The sequence below is a fragment of the Alligator mississippiensis genome, chromosome 14, assembly GCF_030867095.1.
Source record: "Alligator mississippiensis isolate rAllMis1 chromosome 14, rAllMis1, whole genome shotgun sequence".
Classification (NCBI taxonomy): Eukaryota; Metazoa; Chordata; order Crocodylia; family Alligatoridae; genus Alligator; species Alligator mississippiensis.
Genome location: NC_081837.1, coordinates 865,011 through 886,102, shown reverse-complemented (window position 1 = coordinate 886,102; position 21,092 = coordinate 865,011). Strand labels below are relative to the sequence as shown.

At 61.4% G+C, this 21,092-nt stretch overlaps 3 protein-coding genes and 2 non-coding genes across 6 annotated transcripts; all 5 read left to right on the top strand.

Moving 5' to 3' along the window:
* The first annotated feature begins 20 nt into the window (after positions 1-20).
* POLDIP2 (DNA polymerase delta interacting protein 2) lies at positions 21-7,766 on the top strand. The gene is made up of 11 exons (XM_059717579.1): positions 21-214; positions 358-439; positions 757-854; positions 1,305-1,401; positions 1,857-1,932; positions 2,130-2,237; positions 2,466-2,602; positions 3,626-3,652; positions 3,827-3,952; positions 4,371-4,450; positions 5,308-7,766. Exons 1-11 carry the CDS (start codon positions 48-50, stop codon positions 5,420-5,422), a joined length of 1,113 nt encoding a protein of 370 aa, XP_059573562.1. The 5' UTR covers positions 21-47; the 3' UTR covers positions 5,423-7,766.
* Positions 7,767-7,844: 78 nt separating this feature from the next.
* LOC109285919 (uncharacterized) lies at positions 7,845-14,289 on the top strand. The gene is made up of 12 exons (XM_059717580.1): positions 7,845-8,949; positions 9,969-10,099; positions 10,288-10,393; positions 10,570-10,753; positions 11,001-11,139; positions 11,444-11,542; positions 11,920-12,094; positions 12,209-12,331; positions 12,462-12,573; positions 13,085-13,184; positions 13,380-13,479; positions 13,858-14,289. The coding sequence occupies exons 1-8, from the start codon at positions 8,942-8,944 to the stop codon at positions 12,225-12,227; spliced, it is 861 nt and encodes a 286-aa protein (XP_059573563.1). The 5' UTR covers positions 7,845-8,941; the 3' UTR covers positions 12,228-12,331; positions 12,462-12,573; positions 13,085-13,184; positions 13,380-13,479; positions 13,858-14,289.
* Positions 14,290-14,443: 154 nt separating this feature from the next.
* Positions 14,444-20,843, top strand: TSR1 (TSR1 ribosome maturation factor). Of its 2 annotated transcripts, XM_059717577.1 has the most exons (15): positions 14,444-14,567; positions 14,669-14,772; positions 14,852-15,068; positions 15,151-15,285; positions 15,604-16,034; positions 16,357-16,516; positions 17,074-17,231; positions 17,533-17,735; positions 17,850-18,012; positions 18,209-18,319; positions 18,787-18,919; positions 19,396-19,512; positions 19,817-19,957; positions 20,333-20,407; positions 20,536-20,843. In XM_059717577.1, the coding sequence occupies exons 1-15, from the start codon at positions 14,459-14,461 to the stop codon at positions 20,712-20,714; spliced, it is 2,436 nt and encodes an 811-aa protein (XP_059573560.1). In that variant the 5' UTR covers positions 14,444-14,458; the 3' UTR covers positions 20,715-20,843. The 2 variants fall into 2 exon arrangements, with proteins under 2 accessions (XP_059573560.1, XP_059573561.1); XM_059717578.1 differs by lacking the exon at positions 19,817-19,957.
* Positions 18,555-18,642, top strand: LOC132245283 (small nucleolar RNA SNORD91 family). The gene has a single exon (XR_009457107.1). It is a non-coding gene; the product is annotated as a small nucleolar RNA SNORD91 family (small nucleolar RNA).
* LOC132245285 (small nucleolar RNA SNORD91 family) lies at positions 18,984-19,076 on the top strand. The gene has a single exon (XR_009457109.1). It is a non-coding gene; the product is annotated as a small nucleolar RNA SNORD91 family (small nucleolar RNA).
* Positions 20,844-21,092: the final 249 nt, after the last annotated feature.

Sequence of the window (21,092 nt, the reverse complement as noted above, 5' to 3'; positions counted from 1 at the left end):
TGCGGCGGAAGTGACGCGAGAGCCGCGCGTGGGGCAGGGCGGGCGGGATGGCGGGTGGCGCGGCGCGGCGGGGGCTGGTGGCGGCGCTGGGCGCGTGTCGGGTGTGGGCACTGCCGGCCTGGGGCGGCCGCGGCCTCGCGGGGCTCGGCGCGGCGGGGGCTGGGCTCGGGGGCGGGGCCTTCCCCGCGCAGCCGCAGCGGCGCCTCTCGTCCCGGTGAGGCCTGGTGGGGCGGGGGGGGCTGTTTTGGGGCGAGGGGGGTGTCCGTGTGTCGGGGGAGTGTCCGTGCACGCGCTGTTGGTGGGTGCGGGCGTGCCCGGGGCGGGGCGTTGCTGGGGCTCACGCCCGCGTCCCCGCAGGAACCGCGCCGAGGGCAAGGTGCTGGAGACGGTGGGCGTGTTCGAGGCGCCGAAGCAGCACGGCAAATACGAGACGGGGCAGGTGGGTGCGGGCGGCCGGAGGCCCCGGTCAGTCTCGGTCTCGGCCGCGGTCGCTCTGGCCGGTTTCCCTGCTCAGCCCGGTGCTGGGGAATCGTGTCCGCAGCCCGGCCCCGCCTCGCGGCTCCTGGCGTTTGGGCGTCAGCCGACGCTCCGTGGGGCCGAGACGCGGCTCTCTCGCCCCAAACCCTTGTCGCCGTCGTTGTGGGGCAAGAGCCGTCCGCGACGCTCGGTCGGCTGTCGCGGCGATAGCCTGCGCCTCGAGCCCGTCCCTCTGCGTTGCTGCTGCTGCAGCCTGCGATTCCCGTTTCTCCCTTGCAGCTGTTCCTGCACAGCGTGTTCGGGTACCGCGGGATCGTGCTGTTCCCCTGGCAGGCCAGGCTGTACGACCGGGACGTCACTTCCCCCGCCCGAGACAAGTAGGGTTCAAGTTTGCTCGTTTTGTGTCCCAGCGCCGTCCCGCGCCAGCCTCTCCCCTGCGCTGCGCAGTCTCCGAGGCCTGTGGGCAGGAGCGGGGCGATGCCTCGAGCGTGCGGTGGCGGCAGGAGATTTGGGAGGGGTCTGTGCTTGGGAGAGAAAGCGCTTGGGTTGTGAATTTCGGCTGGGTTATCGCGAGGGCAGAGGTTTCAGGGAAGGCCGTGTGCTGTTTGTGCCCGTTTGGAAACCGAGGGTCAGACGGGTCCCTCTGCCGTGCCGCGCGGTAGGAGCGGGGCGGGTTGACGCAGGAGCGATGCGACACGACGCGGCCAGGCTGGCAGAGCTTCTGCTTGTAGGCGAGGCCCAAGTGTGAGCTTGGTGCCGGGGGTGGTGTCTTGTAGGAGCAGGATGGGACAGGCGCTCTTGTGCTCAGCCTGCGCCTTTCTGTTTAGGAGCGAGAATGCGGCGGGTCACGGATCTAAAGAAGTCAAAGGGAAAACTCACACCTACTACCAGGTGCTGATAGATGCTCGGGACTGTCCGCACATAGTAAGTAACTGCAGTAAGTCTGTGGGTGCCCAGGGACTCCTCGCCTGTGTGAGTTGTCCGGGCACAGACAGCAGCTGATGGGGGGGAGCATCTTTCCTGTGGCTGAAGTCTGCTGTGCTGGGAATGTTTCGGGGACAAACTGGCTGTTTGTCAGGTCACTGTTCTGGGGAACGCAGCGCAGGCAGGAGTGCTGAACCATCGCCCTTCTGCATTAGACCGATTCCTCTCCCCACATCCACTTCCTTGCATGTTTGGATGACGTGGGCTGGGAGTAGCTACAAAACCCTGTGGGTTTGGGTTGCGAGTCATCCTAGGAGAATTAACGTGGCGGAGGTGTTTTGACAGGAGCTGGGTGTGCAAAATAAATGTGCAACATTGAGAGAGGAGCATAATGAAACGGCTGGAAACTAACCGGCATTTCTATGCATCTGTGGTATTAAATTGCCCTTCTTCAGTCTCAGAGGTCGCAGACAGAAGCAGTTACGTTCCTGGCAAATCACGACGACAGCAGAGCCCTCTATGCCATACCAGGTAAGGAAACGTCTTCCTTGCAGATCCTTGAGGCATCTAATAGCTGTGGCTGGAGGCTGCGTGTGCTGATGCAGGGTTAGCAATGAGGTGCTCTTTCCTGAGCTGGTCGTGAGTGAAGCTGACTTCCTTGCTCAGACGGCTCTGGATAGTTGCTCCATTTCATGGTGTTTCATGGTTTACTTGGGCTTCTTGTTTAGGTTTGGACTACGTGAGCCACGAGGACATCCTTCCCTACAACTCCACTGATCAGGTGCCCATTCAGCACGAGCTGTTCGAGAGGTTTCTCATCTATGACCAGACAAAAGGTAACTTCCTGCTGCTGGAAGTCTGGCCTCAGTGAAGGCTGGGAGACGGGTGCACTAGGAGGTCTTTGTCCTAGCTACAGGGTCTTACCGTACTCCAGTACAGGAGCCAGGAGGTGGCTTTGTTGTAGCAGAGTCCATTCGGGCTGACCACTGCATCCATTCAAGGAGGGGGTGCCTGGGAGCATCTACCTGGTGTGCGACGTGGTCGTCTCTTTTCACTCCCTGCAGTTCCACCTTTTGTAGCGAGGGACACGTTGTGTGCGTGGCAAGAGAAGAACCATCCCTGGCTGGAGCTCTCTGATGTGCATCGCGAAACCACCGACAACATCCGGGTCACTGTCATCCCTTTCTACATGGGCATGAGGGTAGGTCTGACACTGTGGTCATCCCCTGGTCACGGAAGCCATGCCCAGCCTTTCCAGGGTGGATACCACCTCAGAATCAGGTCTGCAGCCTCACTTGTTGGAGGACCTGACTTTTTGCCACACTTGCAGTTACAAGCAGGTGTCCCAGCATGGAAAGGTGAGGGGGGAAGGGTTGTGGGCAGCTCCCCCACCTCATCCTGCTTGTTGCTTGTGACCGTGAAATGCCTTGGATGGTCTGTGAGAGCAGCTGGCAAAGAGCAGGCGAGAAGTTTCACCATGGTCTGTATCATCAGTGCTGTTAATTTTGGATCCTAAGTGCAGGTGAAACGGCACCAGCCCAGTCTGCTGTTCAGTGACACTTATGCCCACAGCCTCGCTCTGTGGGGTGTGACACCAGCAGAGTATTTCTCTTCTGTTAGCATTAATGGGAGAGGGTTCCCCTGACCTAGGGCTCTCTGCATTCAGCAGAAATCCTTTGTTTCCTTGTGTTGATTCAGCCTTACTGTTTGGGGAGCAGAAACCAAAATAATAGCATTTGTGCTAGCCAGCTGTATTTTTTGGGATGGGCATCCGGGACTTTGCCCATGGAGACGTCCCGCTTCATCATAAAGAAGTTGTGAAGCCATGTGCTTGTAAGGCAGCTGCAGGCCGTGAGATATAGGTCCTGATGGAATCACGGCTCTTGGTGCCACACTGATGTACATCTCGTCCGACCGGGGAGTCGAGTAACCAGCACGAGGCGGAGTTAGGTGTCTCCTAGCACTGATGCAAGTGCCGGTGTCCCATCAGACCGCCATGGCTGAGGGGTCCTGCAGGGCTGTCTGGTCACAGTCACACTTGCCCAGCACAGGGCAGGGCCAGCAGGCAGCTGATCGGGACTAGTAAGGGCTGACTTGGGCAGCACCTTGTGCTGCATTCACATGTGGCTTGTTTGTGCCTGACACTATGAGACAGTGTCCTCTGTGCTTGTGCGCTGCTGATAGCTAAAGGGCATTCTCTAAAGTCACTTCTTTCCTTTGGCAGGAAGCCCAGAATTCACATGTCTATTGGGTAAGTGCTTCTCGAAACACCTTGGGGAGGAAGTTTTGTTGCTGTGAGGAAATGTGCCCCACTGCTATCATACAACTCGGGGAGGGAAGCTCTGGGTTGATGATTCCCAGTACCCGTGTTATTGGCTACTGGTAGCTCACTCTGGCTCTTGCTAACTGACTGTCTTCTGTCTAGTGGCGCTATTGTATCCGCTTGGAAAACCTTGACAGTGAAGTGGTGCAGCTCCGAGAACGGCACTGGAGGATATTTAGCTTATCTGGCACCCTGGAAACTGTCCGGGGCCGAGGAGTGGTAGGACGGGTAAGCACTGCCTGGATCCTGTTGTGAAACAGCTTGTCCTCAGGGCCGCTTCTCCAGGACGTCATGCCCAGAGGCAGCAGGGAGAGCATGTTTTATGGAAGAACCTATGAGCAGTTTTTCCCAGGCTGTTCAGTGTGTGGGAAGGAGCTCAGCCAGATGTTTGTTTCTGGACATGCAGTCATCTAACCAGGGCTTGAGATAGGGAGGGTAGGTCAGGGAATTGCAGGTGTAAGGCTCGAACTGCTTCCAGGGCACGGGTGGTGATGGCCTTGAGGGCAGCAGGAAGTGGGATAGGGGAGCAATTGCCAGGTGGCTTCTCATAGGCAGCAGAGTTTTGCAAAGCAGATTTCCTGTCAAGAGCTGGCTGAGGAGAAATCCAAAGGTGCTCAATTAATGCATGGGGTCTCTATCTCCATAGGAGCCAGTCTTATCCAAAGAGCAACCAGCGTTCCAGTACAGCAGTCATGTGTCCTTGCAGGCATCCAGTGGCCACATGTGGTAAGGAACATGCACTGTCGTGGCACTGGGCGGGCTGTGCTACAAAACCGCTCACGACCTGGAGCTGGCAGGGCTCAGAAATGTGTAGGGGTGGGAACAAACTAGTGGCTGCCTGTCTGCAGGCTAGTCCCCAGTGACTCCAGAAGTCTCTGCTGGCCTGAGGTTGGCATGAGCTCTGAACTGGTTCCCTCCTCTACCCCCATGTGCCAGGCTCAGAAAGAGCTGGAGCCTTTCCAGCTGCCTCCTGCTATGTTCAGTTCTCCACCATGTACTATGCTGCATGCAGAGGTTGTGGCTTCAGGCTCATGCGTGCCTACCGAGTTCTGCCCTCGTGCTGATTGTAGGGAGCCTGGCTTTACTGCACTGTCACCTTTCCCAAGAGCCAGGCTGTGAAACCCCGTGTCCACAAAGAGTTAGACCCTGCGGAGGCCAGTCTGCATCAGCACAGCCAGCCTTTCGCTGACTGCCCAGCTGCAGGCTGCTGATCTTAGTGCCATGGCCAGGAAATGAGTGTACGACTGGACCTGTTGGCAGACTCGATTGAGATGAGTCCTGCACTGGTGTCCTGTGGGTGCCTAACTCATGCTAAGACTTGATGCAGGCTACCTGAGTTGTGCCTGCCCCTCCTAGAAACCCATGGGGTGGTGCAGCCTTTGTGTGCTGAGAATGCACTGAACTGCCCAAAAGCCTTGTCACAGCTGAGCTGCCCTGGTACAGGGGTGTGTTCCTGCCACTGGGCTGGACCTGGAAGGCAGCCACAGCCCCAGGGTAGGGCAGAGCTGATGCTTTTGCACTGCTGCCCTGCGACAGCCTGTGTTCACAGGCTGGCCTGTCTGGTCTTTGCCTTGGTTCTGCAGGGGCACTTTTCGCTTTGAGAGGCCCGACGGCTCCCACTTCGACGTGCGAATCCCCCCCTTCTCCCTGGAAAGCAACAAGGATGAGAAGACTCCCCCCTCCGGTCTGCACTGGTAGAGGAGCACGGAGACCGGCTCCTGAGTGCAGCGCAGCCAGGACGCAGCGTTTTGACACCTTTAAACCATTCTGTTCTAACTGCTGTCTGAGGAGAGTGTTTTGAACTCTGGCGCTGACTCGCTCGGGCTGCATGTGAGTGTTATAAGTTGTGACAGTTGCCCCTTCCCTTTGTTTGCGGTGCCTGCCAGGACCTGAGGGCCTGCGCTCATGCAGCAGTCAGGACACGTGCTTTCCCAGCCTCCTGTGAGTTCTTTAGCACGTGAGGCTTCCCTCTAAACTGGCCCTCCCAGAGGCAGGCAGCCCGCTCTCCTCCGTGCCCCGAAGCTTGCTCTCCTGTCCCACCTGCCCCAGCTCGGCCTGTGCAGAGCTCAGCCAGCTCAGCTCACACCTCTTGCTTTGCAGCTCAGTCCCAGCAGTGGCTGAAATGCAAACATTTCCCTGGGTGCAGCCCTTACTGGTGCAGTCTGCTTGCTGTTGTCTGGAGCTGTATTCTGAGCAGAGGCACTTGCTGGGGCTCAACTTGTGCTCCTGCTGCGCTGGCTCGATGAGAGCCAGAGCGTGGGGGGTGGGGGCAGCAGGTGCAGAGCAGGTTGTCACTGCTCTTTGCACGCTCGGAGCTGAGCTAAAAGTCATAGGAAGGACCCCCCGCGCACCGTGCTGAACTGTAGAAATGTGCGCCTCGCTGCCAGTGCTGAAGCTGTTTCCCTGCTCATATGTAACTGCGAGTCACCACGGCTGTGGTGCCCCGGCCTGCTGTGTGCTGCTGGGACACGAAGGTTCCCCTCCTTGCAGAGCTGGGGCCATTGCCTGGCTTCAGCGAGGTGGTGCCCGGGCTGCAGCACAGCAAAGCTGAGCTCTAGGTCCTAGCACACACGGGCCGTGACCTCCTCGCTGCAGACTGAGCTAGCTGCATGCTGCTTCACTTGCTGCCTGGAGGCAGGTCTGCGTTCCCTCGGCTGGTGCCTGTGTAGAGCTGTAGGGGCTTGTTTTAGGATGTGAAGGCCCTGCACTGCTCTCCTAGCCAGGGGCTGTCTTTCTGCAGCTGGGTCTGGGGTCTTGGCAGCCCTCTGAACCTGGGGCAGGTTTGCAGGAGCTTAGGGCACAGTGGAGAGACCCTTGCATCGAACCTGCAGCTGGTGACCTCAGGCGCTGCCTCGTCCTGCATGCCGAGCCTGGAAGCAGGCATGGGTTTGCAGAGTGCCCGAGGATCAGGCTGCCCGCAGGGCCAGTCTCATCCTGTTTTCCCTTCTCTGCCTGTACTCCTCCCTTATTGACTCCCCACTATGAAGCCGGGCTGTCTCCGTGGAGCAGAAGGGTTTTCCAGCACAATTGATCAAAAGACACCACAAAGCTTCCCCTCCCCTGCCCTCCCTGCATGCCTGCTAGTGCCCTTGTCCAGGACAAGCTGTGTCTCGGCACTCTTCCCCCTTGAAAAGCCTCCACATAGTCCCTTTTTGTGACCTGTTGCTTTCTCTGAGCAGTCCCCTCGTCTGCAGGGTCTAAAGGGCAGCAGGGCTGCTGGTTGCTTTCTCTGAACCACCGCTCTTTAGAAATAGCAGCGCCAGCGACCTGTGCTGTGCCCCAGTAAGAGAAGTGGGCCAAGAGAAACCAGCTGCTTACAGGGCTGCGGTTTCCTCCCTTTCACCCTTCATTTCCTGACTTCTCTGCTATCAGACATGGCACGTGCAGCCCCTGGGGTCCTAGTGGGGGAAGGTAGTGGAGCAACAGGACTGGCTGCTGCTAGTGGGTGGCGTGAGCATGTGTGTTGTTTTGAGTTACAGCAGTGGGTGGTTGGCAGCACCTCACCCCGTGCAGTGCTAATGCCCCTTGGGAACAGCCCTTTGGGAGGCACTGTCAGCAAGGCAGGGAACTGGCAGCTGCTCAATGGAGAGTGGAGCAGCAGCTGCCCTGTGTTTGCCATGGGCTGTTTGTGCATTTGTTCGGCCATCTCTCCTGCTGGGTTTTTGGGCTGCTGACAGGTCTAACCTTGTCGGGAGCAGAGCAGGGGGTGCCCCCGTGGAGGGTTGTGCTGGGGGAGGGGGCACAAGGTTTGCCCTGAGGCCGTACCCAGGGTGGAGCACTGCTGGGGCCCCAGTCAGGCCTGTAGTGTGAATTCAGGGCTGGCTGGATGTAAGCAGGATCTTGGCTGCCCAGCATGTGCTCAGGGGTGACACAGCCCAGGGGCCTTTGCATGGGTTGGTTTGATGGCTTCTTCCCTCCCAGGGCTGGTGGGGAATGGTAGAGCTCGGGGAGCTGCGGCCAGGCTTGCAGAGTTGCACCAAGGGCTGGCTTCACTGTCTGTAAATAACTGTACAAATCACTAGTCAATAAAGCATTGAAGGAACTGGTGCATGTGCGGCTCTGATTCCCTGGGGGTGCCCCCTCCTCCCCCCTGCGGTGTTTTGCTCTGGCCCCTCTGCCCAGCGGGGTAGGCTCTGCAGACCCTGACTCTGGGTGCCCTGCAGTGATGCCAGGGCCCTGACCATGTGGCTCAGGGTTTGACTCCAGGTTGGAGCTGTTGACACTGTGCGGGTTCCCTCCTAGCTTCCAGCCCTGCATGCCTCACCTGGAGGGACAGAAACTGGTGTCCTGTCTGTGCCATCAGTCCTAGGGAAGCGTCCTTTGCCCATATTGTGTCCTTGGGAGAGCTCCGAGGCTTTTAGGAGCATTGGGGTTGTCAGCCAAGGAAAGAAAGACCTACTCCGGCCAGTACGTGGATACCCAGAGTTTCCCAGCTAGAGGCCATGCTCCTTTGCTCAGGGTCAGGTTTATTGCCAAGGGATTCTTCCCAGGCCAGTGCTGGCATTTGGGGTCCAGGCCCTGCAGCTGTGTAAGGGGTCTGTAGTGGTGGCTTCAGGAGTTCCTTGGGTAGCTGGGTGCCACGAGCGCAGGGCACTGGCTTCCTTGGCCAGGGGCCCCTTCTAGTCCTGCGTGCTTCGCATCTTACCAAGCTCCTGGCCTGCAGCTGCGAGCGAGGGAGTGGTTCCTTCGGTGGCTGGAAGGTGAGTATAAGCAGGGCCACGGGCAGAAATCAGTCTGCTCTCTGAGTGCCGCCAGCTCGGCCAGGCCGCAGGGAGGGAGAACCAAAGACCGCTGCTGTGGCCCTTAGACGAGGTGCCCGTGAGGCGGACCCCAGCCCTGTAGCAAGTGCAAGAACAGCGCCTTCGAGACAGCAGCTGCTGAGAGCGAGTCTGGAAGGCAGGGCCCCCGCAGGCCCACGTGTCCTGAACGCGGAGGAAGGTGGCTGGCTAGTGGCAGCAGGTACGCAGAAGCCCTGAGGTTTCAGAGAAACACCCGGTAGGCAGCTGGCGCAGGAAGTCCGGCCCCGTTCCAGTCAGACGGCCACGTTTCCCCCACAGCAGCAGGGCTGCGAGCTGGGGGACAACAGCACAGCAAAACCTCAGCCCCATTTCCTCTCACCGTGAGGCGTGCTGAGGAAACGCTCCTGGGCTGGACGCAGAAGTGCAGACGCGGAGGTGCCTGGGAGGCTGAGGCCAGGTGCTGCCGGCCAGACGCAGGATGGCCAGGTGAGTCACGGTTTGGTCCTTCCTGCAAAGCCGTTTCCCCGCTCTCTGGGGAGGGGTCAGACTCCCAACAGCCCCCGAGGGCTTCACAGCTCGTGGGCTAGTCCTGCTGGGTGCTGCGGATGCACCCTGCTCCCCTGGCACCCTGCTTCCAGCAGGCGCCTTTGCCCCGCTGGCCAGAGGGGTTGCAGGTGAGCTGTCCAGCACCGCTTCCCTCTCAACCTGGGGACAGGCGTGCTGCTTCTGTGCCCTCGGGCTGCTGCTGGAGGGGCCTTCGTGAGGTCCTGCCAGCGCTGCCCCGTAGCCAGTGGCACAGTCCACGGAGGGGCTCCCTTCCCATGGGGCAGTCAGCTCCACAGGTCCCTGCACCGGGCCTCTCCTGCCAGGGGGTTATTCACATCCTGAGGGTCCTCTGCTTTTCTCCCTGGGGAGCAGCCGGGGCCGTGTCTCCTTGGCAGGCAGGGGAGACGAGCATTGCGTGCTTCTCAGGCTGCCTGGTGGATGGCGTGGCTGGACCTGCCTGGCCTGAGCCACCTCTCTGCCTGTCTGCCTCCCCCATGACTGTCTGGGGCAGCAGGTCCCCTCCACCCCCAGGGTCCCTTGCCCGGGATGTGCCAGGAGGAGCCAGGCAGCCCCGGCAGGGTCTCTGAGGGAGGAGGACAGACTGGCTGTGTGGGAGGCTGAGGACAGGCATTGAGTCACTTGCTCCGTGGCCATGGCACAGTGGCTGTTGGGCTCCTCGGTGCTGGGGACCCTGGGGGAGTTTCCCTGTCACTGAAGCAAGTGGACGGGGCTTTCCCAGGTACGTGCAGTCTGTCCTGCTCGGCCTAAAGGGATGGCTGTCCCCATGGCCCAGAGGACAAGCTCGGCTGCACAGGGTCCCTGACGCTGGCTGCTTGGTCCCATCGGCCGTATCCCACCTCACCTAGGCCTGGTCGTGGCTGCGTGCTGAGGCCCAGGCAGGCTCCTGCATCCACATGCGCGTGCCCAGATGTGACTTGTGACTCGGGCTTTGCTTGCAGGCATGAGAGAGCACTGACAGGGAATCCCATGGGCACGGGGCCCTCCCTCTCCTCTGCCAGCCCCACAGCTGAGACCCCGGCTCTGCTCAACCCTACGGCCCAGGACAGTCCCCGGCAGTCGCCTAGCAGGGGTAAGGCCAGCCACCGGTGCACTGCCGTCATGCTGCCTAGGGCCTGCTCCCGCTGCCAGGGGCAGGGACCTCGTGGGCTGGCCCTGGAGTCGTGGGATGTGCACAGCGCTGGAGGCTGTGGAAGGCTGGGTCTGGGCCGTGAGCCCTCAGGGGGTTGCAACTGCAAGGCTGTTTCCACTCATCCTCAGGTGGGTCCGGGGCACCACCAGCCTGTGCCCTCTGCTCCTCCATCATCCCCCCTGTGGTTGCGGTCCTGCTGGGCCTGTCCGTGGCCGCTGCGGTGCTCTGCAGGAGGTAGGTCTGCCCGTGCCTGCCTGCTGCCCTCTCACTCCGGAGAGCACAGGCTCCTGGCCACCGGTTTGGCCTCTGCACTAGGGATCCACCGCAGGACACCCCTCAGCAGCCCAGTGCTGCCACTCCCTGCCACTGGCTTGGATGGGCAGGCGCCAGGGTCACTCTCTCGCCCCCAGGCGCTGCCGGACTTCAGACAAGTTCCCGAGCCAGGATGACATCCGCGCTGCCGAAGCGGGGGCTCCCCAGACCCAGCCCTTCGTGGGGGGGTGCCGGCAGGGGGCTCCCAGGCCCCTGGCAGGGACTGCATGGTTCCCGCTGAAGGAGGCACGCACCTCCTTCAAGATGTGGAGACACAAGCAGGTGAGTCCATGCTGGGGCCTGCAGCTGGCTGCCGCAGAGACCTGGACCCTAGAGGTCTTGCTGCTGCTCCAGATGGCTGCCCCCAGCTCTGCCACCCGCGTGGAGGCGGTTGCGGCCGCTCCCCTGCTGTGGTCTTCCCTGCAGCAGTGCCAGCACCCTCCCAGCAGCAGCAGCGAGAGGCCACACGGGTGCTCTGCCCCATGTGGGGTGGGCAGACCAAACGGGTGCTCTGACCTGTGCTTTCCAGGGCCTGGCACGTGTCCTGCAGGGCGTGGCCCTCATGGAGCTGATCAAGGATGGCAAGCACGGTCAGTTCTACCGCGCCAGGCTGAGCACAGGGAGCCACCGGGGACACAAGCTGGTCACCTGCAAGATTGGCCGCCGGGGTGAGGAAATGGTTCCATCTTCTCCTTCTTCCAGAGCCCCAGCCCAGGGCTGAGCTGGGCACCAGAGTGGGAGGTGCAGCATGAGTGCCAGCACTGGGCAGAGCTCGTCCCCGCTTTGGCCCTGCCATCCAGAGAGCAAGCCCAGTAAGCTGCCCAGGGCATTGCTGTGGACTCTGGCGCCTGTGCCAGGGACGTGGGAGCACCTTAGAGGCGGCAGAACGTAGGGGGTGGGGGCAGGACTGGCCACCCGCACAGCCGAGGGTGGCTGTGCTCAGCCCCTGCTGTGTGCCCATGGCTTCCCCAGGCCTGCCAGCAGCACGAGTGGAGCTGGAGGTGAGGATCCTGACGACGCTGGGCCACCACAAGCACATCCTGCAGCTCCTGGACTGGAACATGGAGCAAGGTGAGGGGAGAAGGAGAGGAGTCCAGCTCCTCCCGCCGATGCTGTGACACCCTGCTGGGCCACGGGGTCCCTGGGTGACCCTGGGCAGGTCTCTGGGTCCTGTCCATCCAGGGGTGGTTGCTCAGCCCTGCCTCGCCTGGCACAAGTGAGGACAGAGGCCTGCAAGGCCCTGGACGCTTCTGCTATGTCAGGTAGGCCATGAGCCACCAAGGCTACTGGCAGCAGGGTAGAGCCACCCCTCACTGCAGGGAGGAGCAGATGGGGCCTTTCAAGTGCCTTGGTTCAGCGATGAGGTGCGAAGGGCAGCGGCTGCTCTGGGGCCGTGCTGCTAAGCCTGGGGTCCACGTGGCACTGACCTGCTGCCACTCCCTTTGCAGAGCCCTATGTGCTGATCCTGGAGCACGCCGGCCTTGGCACGCTGCGCACCTTCCTCCGCTCCCGCCAGGAGCAGCTGCGCAGCTGTGGGGACCTGCAGGCTCTGCTCACCATGGTGGCTTACCACATCTCCCTGGGCATGAAGCACATCGCTGACAAGCAGGCAAGTGCTGGCAGGTGGGTCCACAGCTCAGGGGAACCCACAAGTCTGGGCGAGCTGCAGGATGGGGGGGAGCAGAAGGCAAGGTCTCGCCTGGCTGCTCAGACGCTGGCCCTGGCCTGTCCCCACAGGTGCTGCATCGGGACCTAGCACTTCGCAACATCCTGGTCAGTGCATTCCCGCATGGGTGCAAGATTGCTGAGTTCGGGCTGGCTAGGGAGCTGGGCCATGAGGGCCCCCTCCGGCACACAAAGGTAGGAGGCTGCATCCCAGCCTCTGCCGAGGCAGGCACGGACGGTGGACCAAGCTCTGAGCTGAGCTCTCCCAACTGGTGCTGGCCTCTGGTGCTCCTGCCTCCCCTGCCATGAGCTGTCTACATTACAGGTGGAGGTCCCCTTGCGCTGGTACCCCCCGGAGTACTTCCGAGAGAGCATCTATGGCCTGGCTGGTGATGTCTGGGCCTTTGGGATCGTGCTGTGGGAGATGGAGATGCTAGGTATCGCTCCAAGAGCTGGGCCCCACTTGGGTTTCATGTGGGGGGTGCACGTGTGTGCGCACACGTGCAGGGTGTGATGCCCAGGGCACAGACGCTCTCCTGGGACCCTGCCTGCTGGAATCAGCTTTGGGCATAAAGAGTCGTGCTCTGTGTGAGCTCCTGCGGGCCAGCACGTGCCTCTGGGAGTGTTGTCACCTGGGGCAGCCGAGCAGGGAAAGAGGAAGCTGAGACTGCCTGGCAGTCCTCACTTGCTTGGCTTGGTGGTGAACCAGGTCCCTCAACCATCTGAGCATAGTGTGAGTGCATGTGCTGCTGTGTGGACGAGGACAGGAACGTTGGGAATAGCCCTGTGCTGGGAGGGGAAAGGTCTGATAGGAGGGGACGGGGTCCCATTGCCTGCAGCAAGAAGGGTATAACACCCGGCTGGGCTTGGGCCAGTGCCCTGTCCAGACTGGCAGGGACGAAGGCAAGCCTCTGTACAGCTGGGTAACCTCCCCGTCTCCCCTTGCAGGCTGCTCCCCATACCCGTACCTGGACAACTCTGAGGCAGTGATGTTCCACGTGTGCTCGGGGTACCGGATGAGCAGGCCACTTGGATGCAGAGAGCAAATGTGAGCAGGGCTCTGCCTGCCTCGGACAGGGGCTCCTGGCTGGGGAAGGGCACAGTCCAGGCAGCAGCAGGTGGGGGAGAAGGGCGAGGGCTGCCTCCTTGCCCCCAGCACAGAGGGTGGGCCTGGGCCCTGGGGCATAGCAGCTGTTGCCCTCGGGCTGTGCTTGGGCCTGACTCCCTGCTGTGCGCGCCCCAGTGCCAGGCTCATGGAGCAGTGCTGGGCGGACGACCCCCGCGAGCGGCCGTGCTTCTCCGCTATTGTCCAGGAGCTGGAGGACATCGTGGAGGAGGATGCGGTGAGAGCACTTGCCCTTTAAGGACCTTGCTGTCTCCCTTCCAGGCTCTGCTGCTCCCCGCTCTCCTCCCCAGCACTTTGGGGCTGGCCTGGAGTCTGGGGTAGTCGCTAACCCATTGGGGCCGGGTCTGGCACCAGGCAAGCAGCTCCTGCTAGAGCACGGCCTGGCTCCGAACAGCGGCACCGGGACCGACCCCAGGGCACTTTGCCCAGCGGGCCACAGGCCGCTGTGGGGATTAATAGCCCCTGGGGGTGCCTGCAGCTGCTTCTGCACTGCTAGGTGCTGAGCAAAGTGAAGGGCTAGCGCTTTGACCCGTGCCAGGCACGGGGCCCCGGCTGCTACTCGCCCCAGCTGATGGCTCCTGCCCCTTGTCCTCAGGACTACCTACAGCTGGAGGACAGCGGCCACCCGCAGAGCCCTTCCCTGCTGCCAGCCTCTCTGAGCACAGCGTGGGGGCTGGTGGGCGACAGGGACGCCAGAGCCGGGCTCTACACCTGAGCAGCCGCGGGCTGGGCACGGACGGCTCCGCTGGACCGGGGCCCGCCGGCAACACTGGGGACCGGAGCGGGGCGAGGACAGCGCCGGGCCGGGGACGCGGAAGGAGAAGCTTCGCCGCCTGCAGCCCGGCCGCGTCGCCCTCCTGGGGCCGAGGGACCTGCCGCCGGGCTCGGGCTCCGGGCAGCACCGCCTGCCCCTCCCGGGGCAGCGCCTGACGCCCACGAGCTGCGGACACGTGTCACTCCAGACAGCAGCCGCCGCGGCCGAGACCCGGGCGGCGACGGCTGCGAACAAATAAACCGTCTCGCTGCCTCCCGGCCTGGCCTCGTTTCCTCGCCGCGGGGCCTCCCAGGGGCGGGCCGCCCGGCCACGTGCGCCGGAGGGGCACCCGGAAGCGGGGCGGAAGTGGGCGAGCACCACTTCGGGAGAGGGGCGGAAGTGCGGGCTGTCCCGGAAGCGGAAGTGTCGGGGCAGCATCAAGATGGCGGTGCCCGGCGCGGCGGCCGCGCACCGGCCCGGCGCTCTGAAGCAGCAGAACAAGCCGCACAAGGGCGGGAGGCACGGGGGGGGCGCCCAGCGCCGCGCGCCGGGTGAGTCGCGCCCGCTTCCGCCTCCCCCGGCGCCACGTGGCTGCGGGCGCGCCGCCCACGTGCTGCGTTCCCGCCCGCGCTCACCGCCGCTTCCCCCGCAGGCCGCGTCCCGGCCCCGGCCCTGAGCCGCCGGCGGCGCCGCGACCTGAGACGCCAGGACCGGCGGCACCAGGCCCTGCAGCTCCGGCGGCGGCGCCGGGAGGCGGTGAGCGGGGCTGGGTGCCCGGGGCGGGGGGCGGGACGGGGCGGCGGGAGGCCTCACGCGCGGCCGGCTGTGTCTGCAGGTGCTGGCCGAGAAGCGGCTGCTGGGCGGCGCGGACGGGCCCCCGCACCTGGTGGCCGTGGTGCCGCTGCACGAGGGGGCGCGCGGCCCGGATGCCCTGCGCCTGCTGCGGAGCGACGCCGCCAACCTCGTGGTCTCGGAGGCGGACGGAGCCCGCGGCTTCACGCTGCTCTGCCCCCGGCTGCGGCAGCGATGGCGCTTCGTCTTGGCACCTACCAGTAAGGGACCCCCCCTCCCCGCGGGCTGCTGAGCGCTCGTTGAGCGCCCGCTGCTCAGTCCTAACGATCGCCCCGTCTGCAGGGGACTTCCACGCGGTGCTAGACCTGGCCAAGGTTGCGGACTCGCTGCTGTTCGTGCTGCACCCAGAGGACGGCTGGGACAGCGCGGGGGAGAACTGCCTCTCTTGCCTCTTCGCACAGGGGCTTCCCAGCTGCGGTAGGTGAATTGCCAGCCTCAAGGCATGCACGGAGCAGAGCAGGGAGAGACGTTTCTAGGCAGCACATGCAGCGACCCATAGGCCTGTTGGGCAGCTCTTGGTTCTGGCTGCGTGAATGCCGGCTAGCTGGGCGAACGCTGTCGCTCTCGCTCCAGGAGCGTTGTCTGTCTGGCTAACGGCAGTGATGCCGAGGCATGAAAACTGCCCTACACCCAGGGTTCTGCCCGCTCATTATATCGAACCGTGTTTTAGCTGGTTGACTGTGGGTAGCAGAAGTACTGGCTGTTAACGCTGCTGTTTTCTGTGCTGCTTTTTAGCTCTTGCTGTCCAGGGAATGGCTGATCTTCCACCAAAGAAGCAGACAGAGGCTAAGAAGAAGCTGAGCAAAGCCATTGAAAAGCGATTCCCAGAGGCAAAGCTTTTCCCCTTGAACACAGAACAGGAATCTTTGCTGCTGCTGAGGCATTTGGCCGCCCAGAAGCAGCGGCACCTTGCTTTCCGTGACAGGCGGGCTTACCTGCTTGCCCATGCCGCTGAGTTTGTGCCCAGCCAGGAAAGTGACCTGGTTGGCACCTTGAAGGTATCTGGCTTCATTCGGGGACAGCCCCTCAACGTGAACAGCCTTGTGCACATTGTGGGACAGGGAGACTTCCAGATGAGTCAGGTCGATGCGCCTCCAGACCCTCTGTGTCTCAACCCCCGAGCGGCTAAACGTCCAGAGAGGAAGGGCCAGGATATGGAAATACAGGTGGGATGCTGTTCTGGGCTTTGCTTGGCCTTGCCAGCCCAGTTTGCTCCTTGCTGATTAGAAGCCTTGGGGTGGCTGCTGCAGGCTTTGTGCAGCACACCTGGCCAGCTTGGGAAGAGAGGAATTGACAGGCTGGAGGTTTGTGTAACTTCAGCCATGAGAGCTCTGGGTGGAGCGCAGCGTCTGTCTTGGGTGCGGTGACATGGGGTTGCTGAGGTTGGAGGTGGCTGTGGGGTGATCTTGTCTTTGCTATGAGCTGGTCTGCTGCTGGAGTGGGCTGGGCTCACACGGGGGGGCATCCCGGCTTCCTTCTGCTTTCCAGGATGAGCCTGGAAACAGCGCTGTCCAGATGGAGGAGGATGTGAAGGTTTTGATGAAGGCGGATCCCAGCAGGCAAGAGCTGCTGCAGTCGGAGGTGGTTCCGGACCCCATGGAGGGGGAGCAGACCTGGCCTACTGAGGAGGAGCTGAAGGAGGCAGAGGGTCAGTAGCAGTAGTCCTTCCTGGGCTTTCCTGCAGGCTCTTGGGGGTGCACTTGTTTTCTCTGAGATGCTTGGGTCGGGGGGAGGGGGTTTGCTAGTCCCAATGGAAATCATTTGGCTTAGAAATCCGATTCCTCTTCCCAGCCATGTCCTTTGGCTTTTGGATTGCCTGGCTTACTGCATTTGCCTCTGGGCTCAGGCTGGCTGGACAGCTGGACTCAGGCCATGGTGGTGTAGTAGCTGAAACGTATGTGCAGTAGCTGAGTCGGGAAGGGGAGCTTTCTGCGTGTTCCTCGGGTGCGTGCGGTTCTCCTGCAGTCTGGCATCATGGTTCATGTTCCCTGAGTCCCATGGAAGCGCAGGCTCTGTTTACTGGCTCTCCTGTGTAGTGAAAGGCACCTTGTGAATCCTTTCGCATGCTTAAAGCACGTCCTCTTCGTGTAGCTGCGCTAATGCGTAAAGGGAAGAGAGCAATGGCAGCCTAGGGCTGGCTTGGCTCTTCTGGTGCAAGGGGAAGGAGAAGCCTGAACAGTGCTAACGGGGCTGGTAATCTGGCAGAGGCTGTGAAGGAGAGAAGGAAGACGGTGAAGGTCCCCAAGGGAACGTCGAAGTACCAGGCTGCCTGGATTGTGGATGACGAAGAAGATGGCAGTGAGGAAGATGAAGATGGTGACAGCATGGAGGAGGATGACTTGATGGAGGAAGAGGCTTTTCAGGTAAGCGATGTAGGTGATGTTGCACCTGGTGTCTGAGCGCTGTGGTACTTGTCCCAAAGCACACCTGTATTCTGACAGGAAGAGGGAGGGCAGACTGAGAGCCACCCAGGTTCCCAGTCTCCAAGGGGTAAAAGGAGTTTAATCCCCGTTGCTTGCCTGCTCTCCCCTGAGCTCTGTCTGGGGCTCCCCTTGGCACTGTGATAGGCCGGCAGCCCCTGCAGAGCTGCGCAGATAGCATCTGCAGGTGTACGCTGCCAGTGGTTCCTGCACGCCATGTGCCGATTGTGCTGCCCCTTGTCAGGATGGGGAGAGCAGTGAGGAGGAGGAGGAGCCCGTGGAGGACGAGTGCGAGACCATGACTCTGCCAGAGTCTGCCCGTGACGACCAGTATGACGAGAGGGTGGAGGAGGATGAGCAGGTGCTGGAGAAGTACAGGCAGGAGCGAACAGATGAAATGTTCCCAGACGAGGTGGACACGCCCCGCGACATGCCTGCCAGAGTCCGGTAAGTAGCCCCTTCCTGGAGAGGAGGAGGCAGGCAGCCCTTGTGGGGAGCACACTTACTGGATGCCACAAGAATCGAGAGGCTTCGGCTGCTCAGCAGATCTTCTGCCTGCAGCTTCCAGAAGTACAGGGGGCTCAAGAGCTTCCGGACCTCACCATGGGATCCCAAAGAAAACCTCCCCAGGGATTACGCCAGGATCTTCCAGTTCCAGGACTTCTCCCGAACCAGGAAGCATGTCTTCCGGCAGTTGGAGAAGGAAGAGACCGATGGAGCTGCGGTATCTGCCTTTCCCTTACCCACCTATTCCCTGCCCTGCTGTGGGTTGTGGGCGGTGGGGTTTGGCAGTGAAATGGCAGCAGTTCTAGTCCCTGGCCCTGGATAAAGCCTGGCTTGTGCTGTTTTCTTGGCCCTAGTGCTCCTGCTTTCCCCCTTGCCGGACAGGCATCTCCACTGATTCCTCCCTCTCTTGACAGGTTGGCTGGTACGTGACACTTCACATCTCCAGTGTTCCTGTGTCTCTAATGGAGAGTTTCAGGCAGGGGAAGCCATTGGTCCTATTCTCACTGCTTCCCCACGAGCAGAAGGTGAACAGATGTAGTACACTGGTGACCTGCAGTCACACGGGAGAGCAGGAAAGCTGCTGTTGGCAGGAGGGTGATGGCTTTCCCACATGGTTGGCACAGGCCTGGCCTTCTGGATGCCCTGGACTAAGGGTCTCTGCTTTTACTGGATGTCAGGATGTGGTTGCATAGGGCTGAAACTTCCCTGCACTACTTGGGTTTGAGCAGGTCCTGCCCTGGGGGTTGGAGTAGAGCAGGGTGGAGTTGCCAATGATGGGTCACACCAGCATGTCTGAACCTGGCTGATATCTTCTGATGCCCTTTATGGCTCTGAGGCTTCTACCGCAGGGAAGTGGAGGCTCATGGGAAGGACCCAGGGTGGGGAAGTGTTGGGTGACCAGCACTGGGGCTTTGGCTTTGTGGGGAGACCTCAGCTGTGATGTCTGTGGTTTCAGGCTTTGACGTTAGTTTGGCTCGGCCTCTCTCTGCAGATGTCCGTGTTGCACTTCCTGGTGAGACGGCACCCAGGCAACGTGGAGCCAGTGAAGGCCAAGGAGGAGCTGATCTTCCACTGTGGGTTCAGGCGCTTCCGGGCCTCGGCCCTGTACTCCCAGCACACCTCAGGTGGGCAGGGTCTGCAGCCACGTGGAGCACAGGGGAGCTGCATGTAGGGGGTGGGTGGGGGCTTTCAGGAAGCCTGTGATGTCATGGCCATGATGTCTGAACGTGGCTGAGGGACTCTGTGAACATGTACCCATTTGGCGCTGAGGCTTCCAGGAGGGCATGGGTCCCAGTGCCGTAGGGGATGTGTGCGTTGGGTCATGTGCAGATGCCTAGGGGCCTGAGGAACATCAGTGGCCGGGCCGGGCTGGGCCCTGCCCCAGTGTTTACATGGCTGATCTCTGTGCCTTCCTTGTCCGAGGTGGGGGGAGAATGGGACTTGAGGAGAACCCTTGCTCCCTGCAGCTGGAGGGTGCTCCCAGAGCTGAGCCTGACCGGGGTGGGTGGGTCCAGAGCTGCCTGGCTCCGGGTGGGCCCGGGAGCTGCCCAGTGTGTTGCCGGCTAGCGACTGAGCGTCACTTGCCCTTTCTGCGTTCTAGCTGACAAGCACAAAGCAGAGCGCTTCCTGAGGCCTGACGCTGCCCTGGTGGTGACAGTTTATGCTCCCATCACCTTCCCACCCGCCTTGGTGCTGCTGTTCAAGCAGAGGAGCAATGGTACGTGAGTGTGTGCTGGGTAGGGACCCTGAATGGGATGTGAGTGCCTGTTCCTGCAGTCAGGTGTCTGGTGCTTGAGGGGCAGAGCTGACGCAGGGTCCTGCTGTCTGGATGGATGGAGCCAGGGCCCAGTTCTGGCGTTGCTGTAGGTCCTCCCTGCACTGCAGCCTCTGTCCAGGAGGGTGAACCCACCTGCTGCCTGGATCAGTGGCCCTAGCGACCCATCCCCTTGGTTGTGGCCCTGGGGTGGGGGTGGGCTGAGCCCCTTGAGTGGTAGATTATCTAACATCTCTGCCTGGGGCAGGGATGCACGACCTCCTGGCCACAGGCTCTTTGCTGGCAGTGGACCCAGACAGGCTCATCATCAAGAGGCTGGTGCTTAGCGGTCACCCCTTCAAAATTTTCAGCAAGACGGCAGTCGTGCGGTACATGTTCTTTAACAGAGGTACGGTACTCACAGGTGGGGCAGGGCAGTCCGTGCGTCTGGGAGCCCTGCAGCTTCCACAGGGAAGTCCAGTTCATGATTGCAGACAGCTGGGCCTCTGAAACCCTGTGCTGCAGGGCTAGAGGTCGGGGTGGTCTGTCCCGCTCACGTTGGCATGTCCCAGGCAGTCCCGTAGTCTCCCCCCACTGCCTGCTGGCAGGCTTTTGCACTTCAAACATGCCCATCCCTGCTGCAGCCATGGTCAGTGTGCAGCGGGAAGCCTGGCGTGCACTCTGTACCCATAGCTGCTGTAGGGCGACAGCTCAAGCTAGCCAGATGGGCAGCATATACCCGTGGCCTGGCCTGTCTCGCATGCATCTTGTCTTCCATCTACAGAGGATGTGCTGTGGTTTAAGCCCGTTGAGCTGAGAACAAAATGGGGCCGCAGGGGACACATCGAGGAGCCACTAGGTAAGGGAAGCTTGGAGGTGGGTTGCTCTGCTTTCCTTCCATGGTGTGGGCTGGACCCGCTCACGCCCAGCAAACCCCTCCCTGACCTGGGAGAGCTGCCCACAGCCCTGCTTGCTCCCTTTGCCTAGGGACCCATGGCCACATGAAGTGCCACTTTGATGGACAGCTGAAGTCCCAGGACACGGTGCTGATGAACCTGTACAAACGCGTCTTTCCCAAGTGGACGTATGACCCGTATGTGCCAGAGCCGGTGGCGTGGGTGAGAAACGAGGAGCCTGCCCCCGTGCCAGAGGTGGACATGGAGTAGCTCTTCGGAACCCGCGTCCAGGATTCCCGAGGAGTCTCCTGGGTGCGGGCGTGTGTTAGCGTAGTGCCTTCCCACGCTGCTGCAGCCTCCGTTGTATTTATTTCAATGGCAAATATACTGTGCAGCCTACAGAGGTCCTAGCGCTTGGCTTATTTTTGGGAGGTGGCTGTTGTGTTCTCAGGTGTGGCAGCTTCTGGACTTTGCAGGCTGTGCTTGCTCTCTCCTTGGGAAGTTTGAAACCCCACAGATTGCACCAGGACACCTGTGCGTCCTCCTGTTTTCTTGATATGTTAGGAAGGAGCCCCAGCTGGCTCTATCCTGCCGGAGCCCAGGCTCTCATTGTAGGGGAGCTGGCTGGTCTCCAAGCTCTGTGGGCAT

Bases quoted from the DNA above. Each gene is read 5' to 3' on its own strand.
- POLDIP2 (XM_059717579.1), top strand. From the start codon at position 48: ATGGCGGGTGGCGCGGCGCGGCGGGGGCTGGTGGCGGCGCTGGGCGCG. The intron at 215-357 runs GTGAGGCCTGGT...GCGTCCCCGCAG, and splicing joins CAGCGGCGCCTCTCGTCCCG to GAACCGCGCCGAGGGCAAGG. The intron at 1,933-2,129 runs GTAAGGAAACGT...CTTCTTGTTTAG, and splicing joins AGCCCTCTATGCCATACCAG to GTTTGGACTACGTGAGCCAC.
- LOC109285919 (XM_059717580.1), top strand. The intron at 11,140-11,443 runs GTGAGGAAATGG...TGGCTTCCCCAG, and splicing joins CTGCAAGATTGGCCGCCGGG to GCCTGCCAGCAGCACGAGTG. The intron at 11,543-11,919 runs GTGAGGGGAGAA...CTCCCTTTGCAG, and splicing joins GGACTGGAACATGGAGCAAG to AGCCCTATGTGCTGATCCTG.
- TSR1 (XM_059717577.1), top strand. From the start codon at position 14,459: ATGGCGGTGCCCGGCGCGGCGGCCGCGCACCGGCCCGGCGCTCTGAAG. The intron at 19,513-19,816 runs GTACGTGAGTGT...TGCCTGGGGCAG, and splicing joins GTTCAAGCAGAGGAGCAATG to GGATGCACGACCTCCTGGCC. The intron at 20,408-20,535 runs GTAAGGGAAGCT...CCCTTTGCCTAG, and splicing joins ACACATCGAGGAGCCACTAG to GGACCCATGGCCACATGAAG.